The 21,812-nt window shown below is 42.4% G+C and overlaps 1 protein-coding gene and 1 long non-coding RNA gene across 3 annotated transcripts; both read left to right on the top strand.

Moving 5' to 3' along the window:
* Positions 1–7,120: 7,120 nt before the first annotated feature.
* On the top strand, positions 7,121–10,408 carry txnipb (thioredoxin interacting protein b). Its single transcript, XM_060920553.1, has 5 exons — positions 7,121–7,553; positions 8,834–8,909; positions 8,989–9,136; positions 9,258–9,617; positions 9,737–10,408. The coding sequence occupies exons 1-5, from the start codon at positions 7,298–7,300 to the stop codon at positions 10,061–10,063; spliced, it is 1,167 nt and encodes a 388-aa protein (XP_060776536.1). The 5' UTR covers positions 7,121–7,297; the 3' UTR covers positions 10,064–10,408.
* A 6,620-nt stretch (positions 10,409–17,028) lies between these two features.
* On the top strand, positions 17,029–21,506 carry LOC132886017 (uncharacterized). Of its 2 annotated transcripts, none has more exons than XR_009654658.1 (3): positions 17,029–17,111; positions 17,225–17,463; positions 19,756–21,506. It is a non-coding gene; the product is annotated as an uncharacterized LOC132886017 (long non-coding RNA). The 2 variants fall into 2 exon arrangements; XR_009654657.1 differs by having other exon boundaries at positions 19,751–21,506.
* The last annotated feature ends 306 nt before the right edge of the window (positions 21,507–21,812 follow it).

Here is a 21,812-nt window from a genome sequence, read left to right as displayed (position 1 = left end):
TAGTGAGCCCTCGTACCTTGTGGACAGGGATATTCCATCCATCCATCCATCACCTGTAGCCGCTTATCCTGTACAGGGTCGCAGGCAAGCTGGAGCCTATCCCAGCTGACTATGGGCAAGAGGTGGGGTACACCCTGGACAAGCAACCAGGTCATCACAGGGCTGACACATAGAGACAAACAACCATAGAGCCAACAGTTAGCCTAACCTGCATGTCTTTGGACTGTGGAGGAAACCAAAGCACCCGGAGGAAACCCACGCAGACATGGGGAGAACATGCAAACTCCACACAGAAAGGCCCTCGTCGGCTGCTGGGTTCGAACCCAGGACCTTCTTGCTGTGAGGCGACAGTGCTAACCACTACACCACCGTGCCACCCAGACAGGGATATAGTCATCCTGAAAGAAACCACTTGCATCAGGATGAAAATAAAATGCCTCAATGAGCATTTAAAAAATATATATATATATATATATATATATATATATATATATATATATATATATATATATATATATATATATATATATATATATATATATAAAATCAAATGTTTTGTGAATTGAGAAATGATTTTGTGAGACCAAAGCTAATAAGAAAAGGCCAAAATCTTTAGCTTCAAATTATGTACTAATCCCATTTCCAGAAAAGTTGGGATATTTTCCAAAATGCAATAAAAACAAATATCTGTGATTTATTAATTTATGTGAATCTTTATTTAACTGATAAAAGTACAAAGAAAAGATTTTCAAAAGTTTTACTGAACAACTTAATTGCATTTTGCAAATAAATATATGTTATTTACCAGCTGGGAGGTCCATATCGTGAAATACCGTGACCAAGGTCTTGAAAGTACTGAGCGAGGCCCTCTGGGCCGAGGTCAGTATTCAAGGCCGACGTCACGGTATTTCACCATACGGACTGACCTTAAGCTGGTAAATAATATATTTATTTTTTTCTTTACCAAATTCTAACAGAAAACGAGAGAGCCCGAAGGGAAAACTGAGCCGAGGCGCCATTTTGAATCCTCATTCACGGCTGTAATGCAAATTGCTTCCTCCTCAGTATACGGTACAAGTGCACTTCCATGGCAGGAAAAAAACTACATTTTGCCCTGTGTCAGCCCTGTGATGACCTGGCGACTTGTCCAGGGTGTACCCCGCCTTTCGCCCATAGTCAGCTGGGATAGGCTCCAGCTTGCCTGGGACCCTGTAGAACAGGATAAAGCGGCTAAAGATAATGAGATGAGATGAGACATTTGTGCAGTGGGGTGGCACGGTGGTGTAGTAGTTAGCGCTGTTGCCTCACAGCAAGAAGGTCCGGGTTCGAGCCCTGTGGCCAGTGATGGCCTTTCTGTATGGAGTTTGCATGTTCTGTCCGTGTGGGTTTCCTCCGGGTGCTCCGGTTTCCCCTACAGTCCAAAGACATGCAGGTTAGGTTAACTGGTGACTCTAAATTGACCGTGAATGTGAGTGTGAATGGTTGTCTGTGTCTATGTGTCAGCCCTGTGATGACCTGGTGACTTGTCCAGGGTGTACCCCGCCTTTCGCCCGTAGTCAGCTGGGATAGGCTCCAGCTTGCCTGCAACCCTGTAGAACAGGATAAAGCAGCTAGAGATAATGAGATGAGATTTGTGCAGTGACAATAAAGGCATTCTATTATTATTATTATCCATCCATCCATCCATCCATCCATTATCTGTAGCCGCTTATCCTGTGGAGGGTCGTGTGTAAGCTGGAGCCTATCCCAGCTGACTATGGGCAGAAGGCAGGGTATACCTTGAACAAGTCGCCAGATCATCACAGGGCTGACACATAGAGACACACAACCATTCACACTCACATTCACACCTACGGTCAATTTAGAGCCACCAATTAGCCTAACCTGCATGTCTTTGGACTGTGGGGGAAATTGGAGCACCCGGAGGAAACCCACGCGGACACGGGGAGAACATGCAAACTCCACACAGAAAGGATCCTGTTAGCTACTGGGCTCAAACCCAGAACCTTCTTGCTGTGAGGTGACAGTGCTAACCACCATGCTATTATTATTATTATTATGCAACAGGAAGGTGATACAGTGGTGTAGTGCGCAGCACCTGATACTGAGCTCGGGTTGCTGTCTGTGCAGAGTGTGTTTTTCTTGTTCTCCCTGTGTTTGTGTAGGGTTCATCTAGGTTCCCACTGTCCAAAAACAAACAAATATGCTGATTAGCTCTGCTAAATTGCTCCTAGGTGTGAATGTGTGTGTGCCCTCCGGTAGACTAGCATCCCATTTGGGGTGAGTTATTCTGCCTTGAGCCCAGAAATGTTAACAGGATTGGCTTTGGATTTATGATCAGGATAAAGCAGTTACTGAAGATGAATGAATGAATGAATGAATGAATGAATCTTTTGCAGAATCAAGCAACCCCTTTTTAGCAGTGGGGATCCATGTAATTGGAGCAATCTGTGAATGCTCAGGAATAAACTCGCTTGATTATACTTTTCTTTGTTGGTGCACTATTTCACTGTGCTTGAGTGTGCATGTGACAAATAAAAGCTGCTTCTTCTTCTTCTTCTGTTAGAAACAGGGGTACAGTAGGAGTCCATTTCTGTCCCCCAAGGCACAGTCTACACTAATGTACCACCCAGTGCTCATTATTGGACCTCAAGGTCCAATGTGTATCTTTTTCAGGCCAAAGAGGTACATATATGTTCCCAAGCAGCATATAAAAGGGTACAAATAAATACCTTAGAGGGTACTGCTCCAGTGACAGGCCAGTGTACCCCTAAAGGTACAATAATGCACTTTATTTTCTGAGTGTGTAGAGTGATACCATTAATGGTACACCTTTGTGCCTTATAAATCTTTCACCTGGAAATGTGAATGTAGCGTAACTTTAAAAAATAATTAAACATACATAATTAAACTTTAAAGGCGGCATGGTGGCTAGCACTGTCAACTCATAGCAAGAAGGTTCTGGGTTTGAGCCCAGCGGCCAACGGGAGCCTTTCTGTGTGGAGTTTGCATGTTCTCCCTGTGTCCGCATGGGTTTCTTCCTGGTGCTCCGGTTTCCCCCACAGTCCAAAGACATGCAGGTGAGGCTGATTGGTGGCTCTAAATTGACCATAGGTGTGAATGTGAGCGTGAATGGTTGTGTGTGTGTCTCTGTGTCAGCCCTGCGATGATTTGGTGACTTGTCCAGGGTGTACCCCGCCTCTCACCCATAGTCAGCTGGGATAGGCTCCGGCTTACCCACAACCCTACACAGGATAAGTGGCTGCAGATAATGGATGGATGGAATTAAACTTTAAGCACCACTAAAGTACCTTTCAACCTTTATTCTCAAAGCTAATTAAAAGTAAGCCAAATACATCTTCCCAGGAAATAGAAGCATGTTAAAGGTTGAAAAGATGTGCTTTTCATGGTTCCAGCCCAGTGACAAGGCGAAGTACTATTTGGTACCTTTAATTTGGAGAGAAAAGGATCATGGTGGGTGGTGTAGTGGTTAGCACTGTCACCTCACAGCAAGAAGGTCCTGGGTTCGAGCCCAGTGGCCGACGGGGGTCTTTTTGTGTAGAGTTTGCATGTTCTCCTCATGTCTGCGTGGGTTTCCTCCAGGTGCTTTGGTTTCCCCCACAGTCCAAAGACATGCAGGTTAGGCTAATTGGTGGCTCTAAATTGACCGTAGGTGTGAATGGTTGCGCATCTTGTGATGATTTGGCGACTTGTCCAGGGTGTACCCCTCCTCTCGCCCATAGTCAACTGGGATAGGCTCCAGCTTACCTGTGACCCTACACAGGATAAGTAGCTACAGATAATGGATGGATGGAATTAAACTTTAAGCACCAATAAAGTACCTTTCAACCTTTCCTCTAAAAGCTAATTAAAAGTAAGCCAAATACATCTTCCCAGGAAATAGAAGCATATTAAAGTTTGAATAGATGTGCTTTTCATGGTACCAGCCCAGTGACAAGGCGAAGTACTATTTGGTACCTTTAATTTGGGGAGAAAAGGATCACTGTGGGCGGCACAGTGGTGTAGGGATTAGCACTGTCACCTCACAGCAAGAAGGTTCTGGGTTCGAGCCCAGTGGCCAATGGGGGTTTTTCTGTGTGGAGTTTGCATGTTCTCCCCGTGTCTGCGTGGGTTTCCTCCGGGTGCTCCGGTTTCCCCCACAGTCCAAAGACATGCAGGTTAGTCTACTTGGTGGCTCTAAATTGACCGTAGGTGTGAATGTGAGTGTGAATGGTTGTTTGTCTCTGTGTCAGCCCTGCGATGATTTGGTGACTTGTCCAGGGTGTATCCCGCCTCTCGCCCATAGTCTGCTGGGATAGGCTCCAGCTTACACACGACCCTGTAGGACAGGATAAGTGGCTACAGATAACAGATGGATGGATGGGATCATGATTTTTAAGAAGAAAAAGGTGTGTGTGTGTGTGTGTGTGTGTGTGTGTGTGTGTGTGTGTGTGTGTGTGTAATTCTACAACCCCGATTCCAAAAAAGTTGGGACAAAGTACAAATTGTAAATAAAAACGGAATGCAATGATGTGGAAGTTTCAAAATTCCATATTTTATTCAGAATAGAATATAGATTAATTTCATTTCATTATCTCTAGCCGCTTTATCCTGTTCTACAGGGTCGCAGGCAAGCTGGAGCCTATCCCAGCTGACTATGGGCGAGAAGAATATAGATAACATATCAAATGTTTAAACTGAGAAAATGTATCATTTAAAGAGAAAAATTAGGTGATTTTAAATTTCATGACAACAACACATCTCAAAAAAGTTGGGACAAGGCCATGTTTACCACTGTGAGACATCCCCTTTTCTCTTTACAACAGTCTGTAAACGTCTGGGGACTGAGGAGACAAGTTGCTCAAGTTTAGGGATAGGAATGTTAACCCATTCTTGTCTAATGTAGGATTCTAGTTGCTCAACTGTCTTAGGTCTTTTTTGTCGTATCTTCCATTTTATGATGCGCCAAATGTTTTCTATGGGTGAAAGATCTTGACTGCAGGCTGGCCAGTTCAGTACCCGGACCCTTCTTCTACGCAGCCATGATGCTGTAATTGATGCAGTATGTGGTTTGGCATTGTCATCTCATCTCATCTCATTATTTCTAGCCGCTTTATCCTTCTACAGGGTCGCAGGCAAGCCGGAGCCTATCCCAGCTGACTACGGGCGAAAGGCGGGGTACACCCTGGACAAGTCACCAGGTCATCACAGGGCTGACACATAGACACAGACAACCATTCACACCTACAGTCAATTTAGAGTCACCAGTTAACCTAACCTGCATGTCTTTGGACTGTGGGGGAAACCGGAGCACCCGGAGGAAACCCACGCGGACACGGGGAGAACATGCAAACTCCACACAGAAAGGCCCTCGCCGGCCCTGGGGCTCGAACCCAGGACCTTCTTGCTGTGAGGCGACAGCGCTAACCACTACACCACCGTGGGTTTGGCATTGTCATGTTGGAAAATGCAAGGTCTTCCCTGAAAGAGATGTTGTCTGGATGGGAGCATATGTTGCTCTAGAACCTGGATATACCTTTCAGCATTGATGGTGTCTTTCCAGATGTGTAAGCTGCCCATGCCACACGCACTAATGCAACCCCATACCATCAGAGATGCAGGCTTCTGAACTGAGCGCTGATAACAACTTGGGTCGTCCTTCTCCTCTTTAGTCCGAATGACACAGCGTCCCTGATTTCCATAAAGAACTTCAAATTTTGATTTGTCTGACCACAGAACAGTTTTCCACTTTGCCACAGTTCATTTTAAATGAGCCTTGGCCCAGAGAAGACGTCTGCGCTTCTGGATCATGTTTAGATACGGCTTCTTCTTTGACCTATAGAGTTTTAGCTGGCAACGGCGGATGGCACGGTGAATAGTGTTCACAGATAATGTTCTCTGGAAATATTCCTGAGCCTATTTTATGATTTCCAATACAGAAGCATGCCTGTATGTGATGCAGTGCCGTCTAAGGGCCCGAAGATCACAGGCACCCAGTATGGTTTTCTGACCTTGACCCTTACACACAGAGATTCTTCCAGATTCTCTGAATCTTTTGATGATATTATGCACTGTAGATGATGATATGTTCAAACTCTTTGCAATTTTACACTGTCGAACTCCTTTCTGATATTGCTCCACTATTTGTCGGCACAGAATTAGGGGGGTTGGTGATCCTCTTCCCATCTTTACTTCTGAGAGCCGCTGCCACTCCAAGATGCTCTTTTTATACCCAGTCATGTTAATGACCTATTGCCAATTGACCTAATGAGTTGCAGTTTGGTCCTCCAGCTGTTCCTTTTTTGTACCTTTAACTTTTCCAGCCTCTTATTGCCCCTGTCCCAACTTTTTTGAGATGTGTTGCTGTCATGAAATTTCAAATGAGCCAATATTTGGCATGAAATTTCAAAATGTCTCACTTTCGACATTTGATATGTTGTCTATGTTCTATTCTGAATACAATATCAGTTTTTGAGATTTGCAAATTATTGCATTCCGTTTTTATTTACAGTTTGTACTTTGTCCCAACTTTTTTGGAATCGGGGTTGTACGACACTGAAGAAAATCCATGAAGGAAATTTGTGTTGTATCTCAGTTAAGAATGAAATGGAAACAGAGGTCAGGAATTTATGGACATACTGGATAAATAATGATTTGTCATTTAATACAGTTCGGAAATAAAATCAGTAACCATGGTCCAGCCTTGTCCTGTATTCCAGGAAAGAGCTCTGAAGGCTGAGGTTATTTATTGACCTCGTGTGTACAATACACTGGAAGTGTGAGGAATAAACAGTAGGCTAGCTGAGGGGGCAGGATGCCCATGTAGGGGTCCCCTTACACGCCCCGCCTACTCGTGCAGTACCTTCTCGCTGTCCACGCCCACCTTTCCTACTATGCGGTAAAGTCCATGCAGTGTTCACGCGCTGCTTCGCTGGACGTTCATTGGTTAAAAGAGGCTCAACCAACACGCTCAGCCAATCAGAGCGCAGTGCACGAAGGCATTCCTAGCACGCACGTGTTGTTCACGTGTAGATGTGCATGTCAGGTATCAACAACGTATTCTCAGGAGGTTCGGCCAGTCAGCGGTTTCATATTGGTAAATATAAAACAGTTGAGCTCATTCTGTGTTCACAACATCTCCAAGGAACTAACAGAGGCAAAAAATAATAAAAATAAATACATAAATAAAATAACCCCAAACAAACAAGGTGAAAGAGTTGGAGCAGCACAGAGGCTGGTTTTAGGAGAACAGTGAAATCTCCCCGAGTTCAGTGTTTTGACTCGTGTTAGTGTGAAAATGGTCGTTTTGTCGAAAAAACCAAAGACTTTCAAGATTGAGTTCCGAGATTCCAGCAAGACTTTTTATTCCAGTGGGGATAAAGTGGCTGGGAGAGTGGTGGTGGAGGTGTCAGAAACAACCCGAGTCACAGCCATGAGACTGTATGGACTCGGCTGTGCCCAAGTGGAGTACAGCAAAGGAAAGCAACGCTGTAAGGATGCCATAGAGTACCTCAAATACCAGGAGGTTCTTCACCTGGACCACAGGCCTACAGGTAAATCAAGTGATCCTGCTATTCTATGACATGCAATTGATCTGGGCGATTCTTCAAAAACAGAGAGGCCAACATTACGAAATTATTAAGATTGCCTTACCTTGTCAGCTCAGTGATATTGCTCAAATATGGAATCCAAGGCAAAATGTACTGAAAACCATATTTAAAAATCATCACCCCAAAAGCAGTATAGACTTAGACAACCTTTATTGTCATTCAGTATGCAAGAAGTGTGCACCGAATGAAATTCCGTTGCAATTTGGCTGAGCACGGAATTAAATATGAAGTGTATTAAATTCAATTCAATTATGCAGCAGCAAAAATATTATAAAGTGCAATAGTATAAAGTGACCTGTGGAATTAGGAATGTTCAAGTTATAAATAGAAGTTTGGATTTGGAGTTTAGTGACCTGGGGGAAAAAGCTGTTACAGAACCTGGTGGTCCTGCACCGAATGCTGCGGAACCTCTTTCCAGAGGCCAGAGGGGAAAACAGACCATAGTGAGGGTGTGAGGAGTCGCTAGCAATGACGCTTCAGAGAAACGTTGGTTTGAATTTGAAGAAATGAAAGTCCTTTTTTTTTCTGACGTAATTCCATGACTGACTTTTCTTTCTTCATAAAAGATTTTGCATTCAGAGTCACAGACAATTTTTCTATACTTTTTTAGGGTCAAAAGATACACCATACAGTGTGATATAATATAAAATAATACCATTATCTTGAGTACTGCACCTAAAAAGGTTACCACATTTTTGCTGTGAATGTAATTCCGTTACTGAAAAACTACCCGTCATGATCAGAATCAGATTCAGAATCATGTTTACTGGCCAAATTTGTTGACGCACAGCAAGGAATTGGGTTGGTCCAATAAATTCATTTGGCCAGTAAACATGTTTTTGATCCTGATCATCATGGTCCAAATGAATTCAACTGACACACGCAAGGAATTTGGTTGCCAGTGTCTCAATACAGAAGAAAAAAAAAGTTGCCAGTGTCTCAATACAGAAGAAAAAAAAAAGTGTGAATATGGAAGTGGCATATACGTATACAGGGGGCTGCAAAACTAGGTGTACAGTAATGAAAAACAAAATGTTCGCACAAAACATTATTTTATTGATTATAATACTGGTAATACTGGAATAACCTTTACTGTATACCTACTTTTGCAGTATATGTACAGAAAGTGGCACTGCACTCTTTAGCATGATCTTAAGAATGTGTAAAAAAACAAAGTCTAATCATTTAAAATCTTATGTTGTCTGTCTTGATTTGCTTTTCAGACTCGGATGGCTCTGTTATACTCAGACCTGGAAATAGATATGAGTACACATTTGGGTTCGAGCTTCCCCAGCCAGGGTAAGCATCTCTACATGCATGGTTGATCATCAAGCCTACTTGTTGAGCTACTTCAAAGCAGATGTTCCTGTTTTCACAGACAGCTGGTGTCATCATATAAAGGCAAATTTGGCTCTGTTGAGTACTACGTGAAAGCGGTGATGGAGCGGTCCTGCCAGCCAGATGTAGAGTGCAAACGGTGTTTTGAGGTGGAGGAACCGATTGATGTCAACACTCCTGACCTTACGGTGAGTCAGTTCCAGCAGTTCAGCTCATGTTTATCAAATTCCCCTGTGGTCACCAGCACTTTACTTAAATGATAAATGAAAGTACTAAGACCTTAATATTCCTGATCCTTTTCCTCTCCAGTCTTCTGCCGCTGGGGTGAAGGAGAAAAAGCTGACCTGCATGTTCATTCCTGATGGCAGTGTGTCAGTCACAGCAAAGATTGACCGTAAGGGCTACTGTGAAGGAGAGAACATCTGCATTGATGCCAAATTTGAGAACTTATGTTCTCGTATCATCATCCCCAAAGCTGCCATTATTATCACACACACCTATCGGGCCAATGGCCGCACTAAGGTGCACCGTGAAAAGATCTCAGCTGTCAGGGGCAATCCTATCATCTCTGGCATGTGTGACATATGGCAGCGCAAAACCCTCCGAGTGCCCAAACTAAGACCCACCATCTTGGGCTGCAACATCATCCACATGGACTATACTCTGATGGTGAGCTCAGAATACACCAATAAGAGCCATATCATATTCATGTCATCTTATGAGTTTACGTAAGTGACTTCATTTGTACCTGCATAGACCTTAATTTATTTGTCTTGTATCTCTTTCAGATTTATGTGCACGTCCCAGGAAGTGAGAAGCTAACCCTAGAGCTTCCTTTGGTCATTGGGACAATCCCTTTTACTGGCTTTGTCAGTCGTACCAGCAGCATGAGCAGTCAGGAAGGGAGCTCAGAAGCCTCCAGCTGCTTGGTGTCCATGCCTTCTGCTCCACCTAGCTACAGCAACATAACTCTGCATGGCTGCTTGGACCCATTCCTCATACCAGTGCTAGATGACTACAGTGAAGATGACTGTCCTATCTTCATGCATGTTGGAGAGTACCATCAGACACCCCCTCCAGCCTATACCGAGACTGACATCTGTGGAAACGTCTGAAACACAAGTGTGGACAGTTCCTTAAATAAATAAATTGACAAAAGGTGAAGCCGAACACTTTCCCCCTGTCCTGTTGTGTTGCAGGTACAAAAGGGATGCAGTCACAGTGGCACTACCCTCCAGTTATGTTAAACTGCTGTAGGTGCAAAAATCTTTGAAAGAGATTAACATTTCTGTGAATTTGTTCAAATGTTGTTGCAAGTTGGGGAAATGTATTTAAGTCTCAGAGTATAATGTAATACCAATGGATGATTTCACTTATATGAGAATTAGCTTGAGAACAGCATTAGACTATGGTGCCTGATTTGGCAATTTTGATTGTTTCTTGGGCATCCTCAGTATTTAAACCTGAAAGGTTTTTTTTTTTTTGGGGGGGGGGGGGGGGGGGGTTCAGATGGAAGTTGAGCTTTGCCATATTGGTGTAATGATAAACCTGCCATTATAATCATTCCAGCTCATAATCTAAAAAAAATGTATATATATTAAGACTGGTAAAATCATATAACAGTGAGAATACAGTGCCTTTTTACTAGAATATGTCAAATTAGAGTTCAGAGGGCATGGTTTCAGAATGCACTTTTGAAGATAGTATACAACTTTGTATCAGAGTTAATGGTTTGTTTTTATTTTGCTATGAGAAATAGAACTTGATTTTAATCATTAACATGCAGTTTACTTTTATTATAGAAAATTCACTCATTTTGAAACAATGCAGAGTACCTGTAATTAAGTTTTGCTTTGGGAATTTGAAAATTTGTCATTAATGTAAATTTTCTATTTGCATATTTTATACATTCATCTGTATTTCTACATATATACATACATATGTGCCCTAAGGGCAAACTTACAAATAAAACTATAATGAAAACACTGTCTCAATATGTCCTTCATAAACTAAATGACTTATTTTTATACTTAATGATTTCTTGGTGGGGGGCGGCATGGTGGTGTAGTGGTTAGCGCTGTTGCCTCACAGCAAAAAGGTCCGGGTTCGAGCCCCGTGGCCAGCGAGGGCCCTTCTGTGCGGAGCTTGCATGTTCTCCCCGTGTCCGTGTGGGTTTCCTCCAGGTGCTCCGGTTTCCCCCACAGTCCAAAGACATGCAGGTTAGGTTAACTGGTGACTCTAAATTGACCGTAGGTGTGAATGTGAGTGTGAATGGTTGTCTGTGTCTATGTGTCAGCCCTGTGATGACCTGGCGACTTGTCCAGGGTGTACCCTGCCCTTCGCCCGTAGTCAGCTGGGATAGGCTCCAGCTTGCCTGCAACCCTGTAGAAGGATAAAGTGGCTAGAGATAATGAGATGAGATTTCTTGGTGGCTAAAATATTCAGGGACAGATGAGCTAGTGATACACTAGCACTGGGCGTCCTCTTTTGAGTAATAACATTAGACAATAAATACTAAGTATAAGAAAGAAACATGGACTCCAGCAGTTTCACTGCTAGTTCTATCTGAACTACCTGGAAATCTGCTCAGCTTGTTACGTACATACACTGTTTTATAGCAGATGATGTCAGAAATGAGATTCTGTTTGGTGTGATAGTACATGCATCCTGTCAGCTCTTAGATGGGATTCCTGTAATGTAGGGGAAATGTTGGCAGCAGAATATGAATGAGAACCAAAGGCACAATATTATTAAATCACACCTGTTGTGTATCAGTGGAGGTATTATTTACAGTGCATGTTTATCTGGAAACTATTCAGGAACTGCCTAGTGATTTGACGAGATTATCATTCTCTAAATACAGTATACGTGGATGGGACCATGTGCTCATAACTCAGCTGGGTACATTCAAAGCGTGTAACAACAACAAAACACATAATGCAATACATGTCAATGAACATACCGTACGCACAGTGGTGCTTGAAAGTTTGTAAACCCTTTAGAATTTTCTATATTTCTGCATAAATATGACCTAAAAAATCAGATTTTCACACAAGTCCTAAAAGTAGATAAAGAGAACCCAGTTAAACAAATGAGACAAAAATATTATACTTGGTCATTTATTTATTGAAGAAAATGATCCAATATTACATATCTGTGAGTGGCAAAAGTATGTGAACCTATGCTTTCAGTATCTGGTGTGACCCCCTTGTGCAGCAATAACTGCAACTAAACGTTTCCGGTAACTGTTGATCAGTCCTGCACACCGGCTTGGAGGAATTTTAGCCCATTCCTCTGTACAGAACAGCTTCAACTCTGGGATGTTGGTGGGTTTCCTCACATGAACTGCTCGCTTCAGGTCCTTCCACAACATTTCGATTGGATTAAGGTCAGCACTTTGAATTGGCCATTCCAAAACATTAACTTTATTATTCTTTAACCATTCTTTGGTAGAATGACTTGTGTGCTTAGGGTCGTTGTCTTGCTGCATGACCCACCTTCTCTTGAGATTCAATTCATGGACAGATGTCCTGACATTTTCCTTTAGAATTTGCTGGTATAATTCAGAATTCATTGTTCCATCAACGGTGGCAAGCCGTCCTGGCCCAGATGCAGCAAAACAGGCCCATGATGCTGCTGGAATCTTAATTTCCCTGAGGGAACCCTCCCAAAGAGATCAATAAAGTTTTATCTAATCTAATCTAATCTAATCTAATCTAATCTAATCTAAACCATGATACTACTACCACCATGTTTCACAGAGGGGATACGGTTCTTGTGCTGGAATGCAGTGTTTTCCTTTCTCCAAACATAGTGCTTCTCACGGGGGGGGCACGGTGGTGTAGTGGTTAGCGCTGTCGCCTCACAGCAAGAAGGTCCGGGTTCGAGCCCCGTGGCCAGCGAGGGCCTTTCTGTGCGGAGTTTGCATGTTCTCCCCGTGTCCGCGTGGGTTTCCTCCGGGTGCTCCGGTTTCTCCCACAGTCCAAAGACATGCAGGTTAGGTTAACTGATGACTCTAAATTGACCATAGGTGTGAATGTGAGTGTGAATGGTTGTCTGTGCCTATGTGTCGGCCCTGTGATGACCTGGCGACTTGTCCAGGGTGTACCCCGCCTTTCGCCCGTAGTCAGCTGGGATGGGCTCCAGCTTGCCTGCGACCCTGTAGAACAGGATAAAGCGGCTAGAGATAATGAGATGAGATGAGATAATGCTTCTCATTTAAACCAAAAAGTTCTATTTTGGTCTCATCTGTTCACAAAACATTTTTCCAATAGCCTTCTGGCTTGTCCATGTGATCTTTAGCAAACTGCAGACGAGCAGCAATGTTCTTTTTGGAGAGTAGTGGCTTTCTCCTTGCAACCCTGCCATGCACACCATTGTTGTTCAGTGTTCTACTGATGGTGGACTCATGAACAGTAACATTAGCCAATGTGAGAGAGGCCTTCAGTTGCTTAGAAGTTACCCTGGAGTCCTTTGTGACCTCACTGACTATTACACACCTTGCTCTTGGAGTGATCTTTGTTGGTCGACCACTCCTGGGGAGGGTAACAATGGTCTTGAATTTCCTCCATTTGTACACAATCTGTCTGACTGGATTGGTGGAGTCCAAACTCTTTAGAGATGGTTTTGTAACCTTTTCCAGCCTGCTGAGCATCAACAACGCTTTTTCTGAGGTCCTCAGAAATCTCTTTTGTTCGTGCCATGATACACTTCCACAAATGTGTTGTAAAGATCAGACTTTGATAGATCGCTGTTCTTTAAATAAAACAGGGTGCCCACTCACACCTGATTATCATCCCATTGATTGAAAACACCTGACTCTAATCCTAGAGGTTTATATACTTTTGCCACTCACAGATATGTAATACTGGATCATTTTCCTCAATAAATAAATGATTGAGTATAATATTTTTGTCTCATTTGTTTAACTGGGTTCTCTTTATCTACTTTTAGGGCTTGTGTGAAAATCTGATCATGTTTTAGGTCATATTTATGCAGAAATATAGAAAATTCTAAAGGGTTCACAAACTTTCAAGCACCACTGTATACACACACACATACACACATACACACACATATATATATATATATATATATATATATATATATATATATATATATATATATATATATATACTGTGTTTATATGTGTGTGTGTGTGTGTGTGTGTGTGTGTGTGTGTGTGTGTGTGTGTTTGTTTATACAGTGGTGCTTGAAAGTTTGTGAACCCTTTAGAATTTTCTATATTTCTGCATAAATATATGAAGCTCAAATCTGTTAATCACTTAGATAACAGCTAAAATTGTGCATTTCTCCACTAATAATGCATAATTCCTAATACCTGCTAGTAAAAGAAACTTCGTAACTATATAATTGATATGATTAGGCATTGCTCTGCTTGCAATAATACACAACTAAATAAATAGTTGAGATGTTTTATTCTCACTTAACAATACCAATATTATAAAATGAAAATATAATTTGCTTGACTGTCATTATTATACTGTTAAATGTCATCCAGGCACAACCTAGTATATGACAGACTAGTTAATCTCCAGGAACTAACTTTGTTGATAAGTGAATAACTAATAAAGGAAGAAAATACCAGGATTTCTCCAGCAAATGTGCAAAGTACAACTTTGCAGAAGGCATAAGTGCAGGACTGAATGTATGCATTACAACATGTGTGAATCACGTTAAGTACGTGCTCAGCATGTCTGAAACCATCAAAGCAGAAACCTGATGCTGTTGTTTACTCCCACTGCAGCTGTCCTCATACACTGAAGCTTCTGAAAAAGGAGCAGGATTGCTTTCTGTCCACTCTCCTCACGTTCTCCTTTTCTAGCCATCCTCAACTTGCAACTCCCTCCAACTTTAGCAGTAGCTATGAACCAAGCCAACTAGGACTTTGTCACCTCCTACCATCACCTTGCTGCTTTCATGGTCTTTTGTGAAGTTAAACATGAACATGTAACATCACTAAATGCTGTTCAGTTAACCCTTTTAAGTCCCATTATAGTATTCAGCAAGCGCCATGAACTGGTTGTTCTATTACTGGAGGCATTTGGCTGGTGTGGTTTGGGTCCACTTTCCCCCATATAACACGTTTCCAACCCAGTCCTGGAATACCCCTCCTGTCCTGCATGTTTGGGTGCTTGCCCTGCTCTAACGCCAACATCAGCTCAAGAAGGACCTGTTTATTTAGCTGATTAATTGGAAAACACTAAAATATATCGAATGGGGGTACTTCAGGACCAGGGTTCAGAACCTCTGCTTTAGAGAAAAGGGTCACTGCAAATTAACAAAAAGTTCTTTAGACTGATTACCATGGCAAAAATTATGACACCTATGACAAAACATTTCTATCCTGATGGGTGTGCTCTCTTCCGATATGACAATATTCCCATCTAGGGCCAGAGGGCTCACTGAAAAGCCTGATGAAGATGAAAATGATTTAATCATGGCCCTAATGGTCACCAGATTTCAACCTAATTAAACACCGATGGGGTGGCACGGTGGTGTAGTGGTTAGCACTGTCATCTCACAGCAAGAAGGTCCTGGATTCGAGCCCAGCGGCCAGCAAGGGCCTTTCTGTGTGGAGTTTACATGTTCTCTCCGTGTCTGCATGGGTTTCCTCTGGGTGCTCCAGTTTCCCCCACAGTCCAAAGACATGCAGGTTAGGCTAATTGGTGACTCTAAAGTGAGTGTGAATGGTTGTCTGTGTCTATGTGTCAGCCCTGCGACGACCTGGCGACTTGTCCAGGGTGTACCCCGCCTTTTGCCCGTAGTCAGCTGGGATAGGCTCCAGCTTGCCTGCGGCCCTGTAGAATAGGATAAGCGGCTACAGATAATGGATGGATGGATGGATAAACACCGATGGGAGATTTTGGAATGGTGTGTTAGACAGCGCTCTCCACCACCATCATCAAAACACTAATTGAGGGAATATAATTTTTTCTTATTTTTGCTGTTTAGTTTCTATCTGCTGTTTAGCTTATTCCCTGTAAATTGCATTTTTTTCTTTCCATTTTATATTGTGTAGTTTTTATCTGTTGTATATTTTATCTGTTTTATTCTTGTAGTGTCCTTGAGTGTCATGAAAGGTGCTTATAAATAAAATGTACTATTAATTATTATTATTATTATTTGGAAGGATGATGTTCATTCCTTTAGTACAGTTTCAGAGACAGAGAATCTATGCCAAAAGCCACTGAAATTGTTCATAGCAGTCTAACTGTTTACGAAGACACTAAGACACGTAGTTACAAGTAAAACAAATGGACCAGCCGAAGGGGTTAAAAAGGAGACAGTGGTGCTTCTACATAGGCACTTGTGCATGCTTGGAAGCAGCTCTGAATTTGTAGTGACATTTGAGGCCACTATGTTTGCTGAACCATCCAAACCAAAATGTCAAACAGGAACCCCGTATGCTGAATCACACTCTATACACACACACACACATTATTTTTTTTTTATTTCTATCTTCGTGGGGACAATCATTGACATAATTCTTCCCCTTGCCCCTAACCCTAACGTTAACCATCCCAACTAAATGACTAACCTCAACCCTTATCTAAATCTAATTCTAACCTTAACCCTAAAACTAAGTCTTAATCCTCAAACGGCCCTTTGAAGAAGTGAGGACCAATCAAAATGTCCTCACCTCCCAAAAATGTCCTAACTCCATTCCTAAAAAACGTATTCCAGTCCTCAATATGTCACAAGTGTACACACACACGTACAAAAACACCTATATAAACACACTTATGATGACAATGAAATCATACTGTGTGACTGCTTGACTTGCAAAATGTTTTGTGTTTACTATAATTGTAAAACAAAAATTACTCAGAATTTCTCTGCGTGTATTAAGATGAATAATAAGTCTTGAATGTCTACAAATAAAATGCTAGCAATTACACAGGACCTACAGTGTGTCATATAGAGTATTTGGCACATCACTGAACAGGCCCTCTGAGATTTGTAGAAGTTGGCACATGCAGGTTTCCTTGCATGTGATTGGCTCCGGTCTAGAATCATGCAACAGGGTTAGGCAATGATTGGTTAATGTCTTGTTTCATGTGCTCAGTGCATGACCTAATGCATAAGCATCTTGGTTTCTGTGGAAAATGGAAGCTTAGTGAAATTGCAGACTATTGGCAAGTAAGTACATACAGACTTCTAAATATGACAATTTAAATATGGACAAGAATTAAGATATATACCTTGTCATATGGTTTTTAACTGTTTCGCATCTGTTGTTAATCTGCATCTAGGATATGAAGAGTTGAAGATCCCTTCCTCGTAATCTTTCTAGAAACCAGCAGTCCTGAATTCCAGTCCTGGGGACCTACACCATTTCAGGGTTTCCTAATTCTAAACACACCTGATTCAGCTCACCAGCTAAAGATTACAGTTTTCAAATTTTTGGTTGAGTTTTGGGAGAAGGAAACCCCACATTTGGGCAGGGTAGTGTGCCCCTTGATAAGCTCTGCCATAAACAGGTGGCTTTCAAGTAAGTTTTCGTTTACTTCACACTCTTTTGATCATTATGGACAGATGAAAGGGTTGGCTGAAAACGATGGTGAGCACTGGATTATCCAGGTCATGAATACTGTGTCTTAGCAGCATGCCAAAGAGAGTACAGCTATTATATTCTTGAACATGTTTTGCCGTCTAAAAAACCCCCAAAAAACCTGGCTCTAATAAAGCACTGCTCATCATATTGCCTTAATTGCATAATTATTTCTGGGATGATTGGATACTAAACAAGCTACATGTTTTGTTTTGTATTTGATATTTGAGCAGATGATTTTTGAGAGCCCTGTCTTTGATGACTCACTCTGTCTGTAGTGGTCAGGGAGGATGGGGTTGTCAGATATAGCTAACAGCTGAAGGCTGGTGCTGAAAACTAATCCAAGCGTGTGCATCTGGACTAGTCTCCTACAATATCAGGCATGAGAACAAACTGTTCTTGCAAGCTGCTGCCTCTGAGGATGCCATGACCTACTAATTGAGAGAGATGCACAGGAAACTAAAACAAAATTGCTACCACCATACAGTACATGAGTATGCTATGCACAGAATGTTTATACTGTAAAGTTTACAGGGTGAATGGTATCTATGCAGTTTCTTATGTTTTTTTGCTGATTTTCAGTGTTTGTGATCTCATCTCATCATCTCTAGCCGCTTTATCCTGTTCTACAGGGCCGCAGGCAAGCTGGAGCCTATCCCAGCTGACTACGGGTGAAAGGCAGGGTACACCCTGGACAAGTCGCCAGGTCATCACAGGGCTGACACATAGACACAGACAACCATTCACACACACATTCACACCTACAGTCAATTTAGAGTCGCCAGTTAACCTAACCTGCATGTCTTTGGATTGTGGGGGAAACCGGAGCACCCGGAGGAAACCCACGGGGACAACATGCAAACTCCGCACAGAAAGGCCCTCGCCGGCCACAGGGCTCGAACCTGGACCTTCTTGCTGTGAGGCGACAGCGCTAACCACTACACCACCGTGCCGCCCTAGTGTTTGTGATAATTAAAAAAAAGTATAACACCAATTATTCTATCCATATTCACTGGATATGAGCAATCATGCACTCTGATTAGCTACTCTACTACTAGGATATCAGCTCATATACTGTGAGTAGAGAAAAACAAAATAGCGGACCGTGTTGCTGAACCAACCGAGGACGAAATAAAAATTCTACTCGAAAACAAAACCCCCAAAAATACAAAAAAAAAAGCAACAAAATATGGACTAAAAGTATTTGATGGGAAGAATGTATCTCTTTTTTTAATTTTTCAAGAATTATTATTATGGTGGTGTAGTGGTTAGCACTGTCGCTTCACAGCAAGAAGGTCCGGGTTCGAGCCCAGCGGCCGGCGAGGGCCTTTCTGTGTGGAGTTTGCATGTTCTCCCCGTGTCCGTGTGGGTTTCCTCCGGGTGCTCCGGTTTCCTCCACAGTCCAAAGACATGCAGGTTAGGTTAACTGGTGACTCTAAATTGAGCGTAGGTGTGAATGTGAGTGTGAATGGTTGTCTGTGTCTATGTGTCAGCCCTGTGATGACCTGGCGACTTGTCCAGGGTGTACCCCGCCTTTCACCCGTAGTCAGTTGGGATAGGCTCCAGCTTGCCTGCGACCCTGTAGAAGGATAAAGCGGCTACAGATAATGAGATGGAAGAATTATTATTTTCGCATTTTCCACAAATTGCTCCTGTCATTTCACCGGTTTGTTTGCATTCTAAGCGGAAATGATTTTGTCAGACGTTTTGTATAAAGTTTTTATTTATCAAATTTGCAAAAAATAAAAATAAAAATGCTCTGTTTCTCAAAATCCAGTGAATGCAGATATAATACAACAGTTATTCCACTCAGTCTCATTGTACATGGCTTATTGCCAACTCGGTGCTACGTGCTTCATCGGCTATCAGCTCATGTACGACTAGATTTTGTGGAATAACTGTTAATTGTAGCTTGATCCTTCTTATGCAAACACAAGAGGGCTCAGATACACTGTAAAGAATGCATTGGATACACTGAAATTTGCCAAGCGAGACTTTTTAACCTTTGAGACTACGTGTATACAGTGAACTCTGTCCTAACTGATCTGACATGTTCACAGTTTTGATTTCTTGAATTTCTTACCTGGACCAGAGAGGAATTTATTTAGGAGACATAAAAAGACACATCTACATTCGCATATTACAAAACGGAATCTATGTGCCAAGTCTCAAGTATAAAAATAAATGATGTTTCTGCATATAGATGTGTGTATGTGTGTGTGTCCAGTGCAGGAGTTATAAACAGCTTTCAAGAGCAAACATCAATTATTGAAAAACAACAACAACAACAAAAAAAAAATCATGTTGCTTGAGGGGAGCAAATGGAGTGGAGTGAAGAGTGTCATGAAGGATTGCTTTTGTTTTCAGCGCATGACCACTGTTCCTCTTACAGACATGCCAAGAGCTGAATCTTAATTAAAGAGGATGAAAGATTGAGCCAGACTTTCTCTTCTCAGCTGGAATTAGCAAACTGCTTTGTGTGCATGAGTCTTTGCTTATTTACCTCAGTCCTATGAGGAACTTCTTGTCAAGAAACAAATGCGGTATGTTTGTGTGGATTAAACTGCAGTATATGCGTTGTATGGACTGCAAGTCAACCTAGTGGTTAGCGTGTTCGCTTCTCAATCAGGAGACCAGGAGTTCTACTCACGGTCGGATCATACCAAAGACCATCATAAAATGGTACCTACTGTCGTCTGGCAAGGCACGCTGCAATACAGATGTGAGTGGGGAGTCAAACTCTCACGATTACCAAAGGACCAGCCCCCCACTGTAACCCTAGCTATATAGGTGAGAGGCCAAGAGCTATGGAAACAGAGATCGGCGTCGCCCTATGCGCCTCAAGGGCCTGGTTAGTACTGGGATGGGAGACTGTCTAGGAAGACCAGGTTCTGGCATGGGAAGGACTTATGATGATATATGTTGTATCGTTCATGTTTTTAGTGTCATGATCAGCCTTGGTCTGGTACTAACTGAATATTTAACAAGTGCTGATTGTATTGAATGCCTGCACATATCCACATTTTATACTGAATTGCACTAATTTAAAATGAACTCAAAGTGCAGAATGGTGTACTGGTATCTGAAATACTTTAGCAGTATTTGTAATACTCAAAGTCATACTAGAAGACCTGCTAGGCGACAGTTTTAAATGTCTACGTGCTACACCTAAGCTCTGGATTAGTACTTGCTGCACAGGCACAGGCTCATGTATCAGTATTTACTTAGGCCCTTCGCCCCTTATAGAGCATAGGCCATCGATGAATCTCCACCCTCTGACTCTGTTCTGGGCAGTCTTCCTCACGTCCAACCAGCTGGATATCAGTATTTAGGATTTGGATTTAAACCAGATGCTGAGAAAGCACCACGGCCAAATTGCCATACTGTCCCAGGATCCATTTTGTGCTGTCTTTTCTCAAAAAGACAGCAAGACGCTACTAAAATTATGCATAATACTGGGACTTATTTAAAAAGATTTATATGTATTAAGAACGAAGTAGTTTTTTTCTCATTTAGAAAACAGAAATATCCTGGCTCAGTAATGAAAGTTATTATAAGGATCCAACAAGAGTTGCTCAGACATGTCTGGGTACATGGGCTTTTGAAGTAGTGGTGCACACAATACTTTACACACTGTGTTAGAACTGCACAGGCAGGAACCAATCTGACAAAAATTTAGTAAAGTTTCATAGAAATACAGTGGCATGCAAAAGTTTGGGCACCCTTACTGAAAATGTATGTTATTATGAATAGTTAAGTGAGCAGAAGGCGGCACGGTGGTGTAGTGGTTAGCGCTGTCGCCTCACAGCAAGAAGGTCCTGGGTTTGAGCCCCGGGGCCGGCGAGGGCCTTTCTGTGTGGAGTTTGCATGTTCTCCCCGTGTCCGTGTGGGTTTCCTCCGGGTGCTCCGGTTTCCCCCACAGCCCAAAGACATGCAGGTTAGGTTAACTGGTGACTCTAAATTGACCGTAGGTGTGAATGTGAGTGTGAATGGTTGTCTGTGTCTATGTGTCAGCCCTGTGATGACCTGGCGACTTGTCCAGGGTGTACCCCGCCTTTCGCCCGTAGTCAGCTGGGATGGGCTCCAGCTTGCCTGCGACCCTGTAGAAGGATAAAGCGGCTAGAGATAATGAGATGAGATGAGAAGTGAGCAGAAGATGAACTGATCACCAAAAGGCATAAAGGTAAAAACGACATTTCTTTTCAGCGTTTTCTGCAAGATTTGTGTATTATTTTTGTTTTGTACAATTGGAGAGTGAAAAAAGAAAAGGAACACCATGTGAAAGTTTG

Source organism: Neoarius graeffei, chromosome 5 (assembly GCF_027579695.1).
Source record: "Neoarius graeffei isolate fNeoGra1 chromosome 5, fNeoGra1.pri, whole genome shotgun sequence".
In the NCBI taxonomy this organism is placed as follows: Eukaryota; Metazoa; Chordata; class Actinopteri; order Siluriformes; family Ariidae; genus Neoarius; species Neoarius graeffei.
Note: the sequence above shows the minus strand (reverse complement) of the source record. Positions and strands in the feature narration are given on the sequence as shown.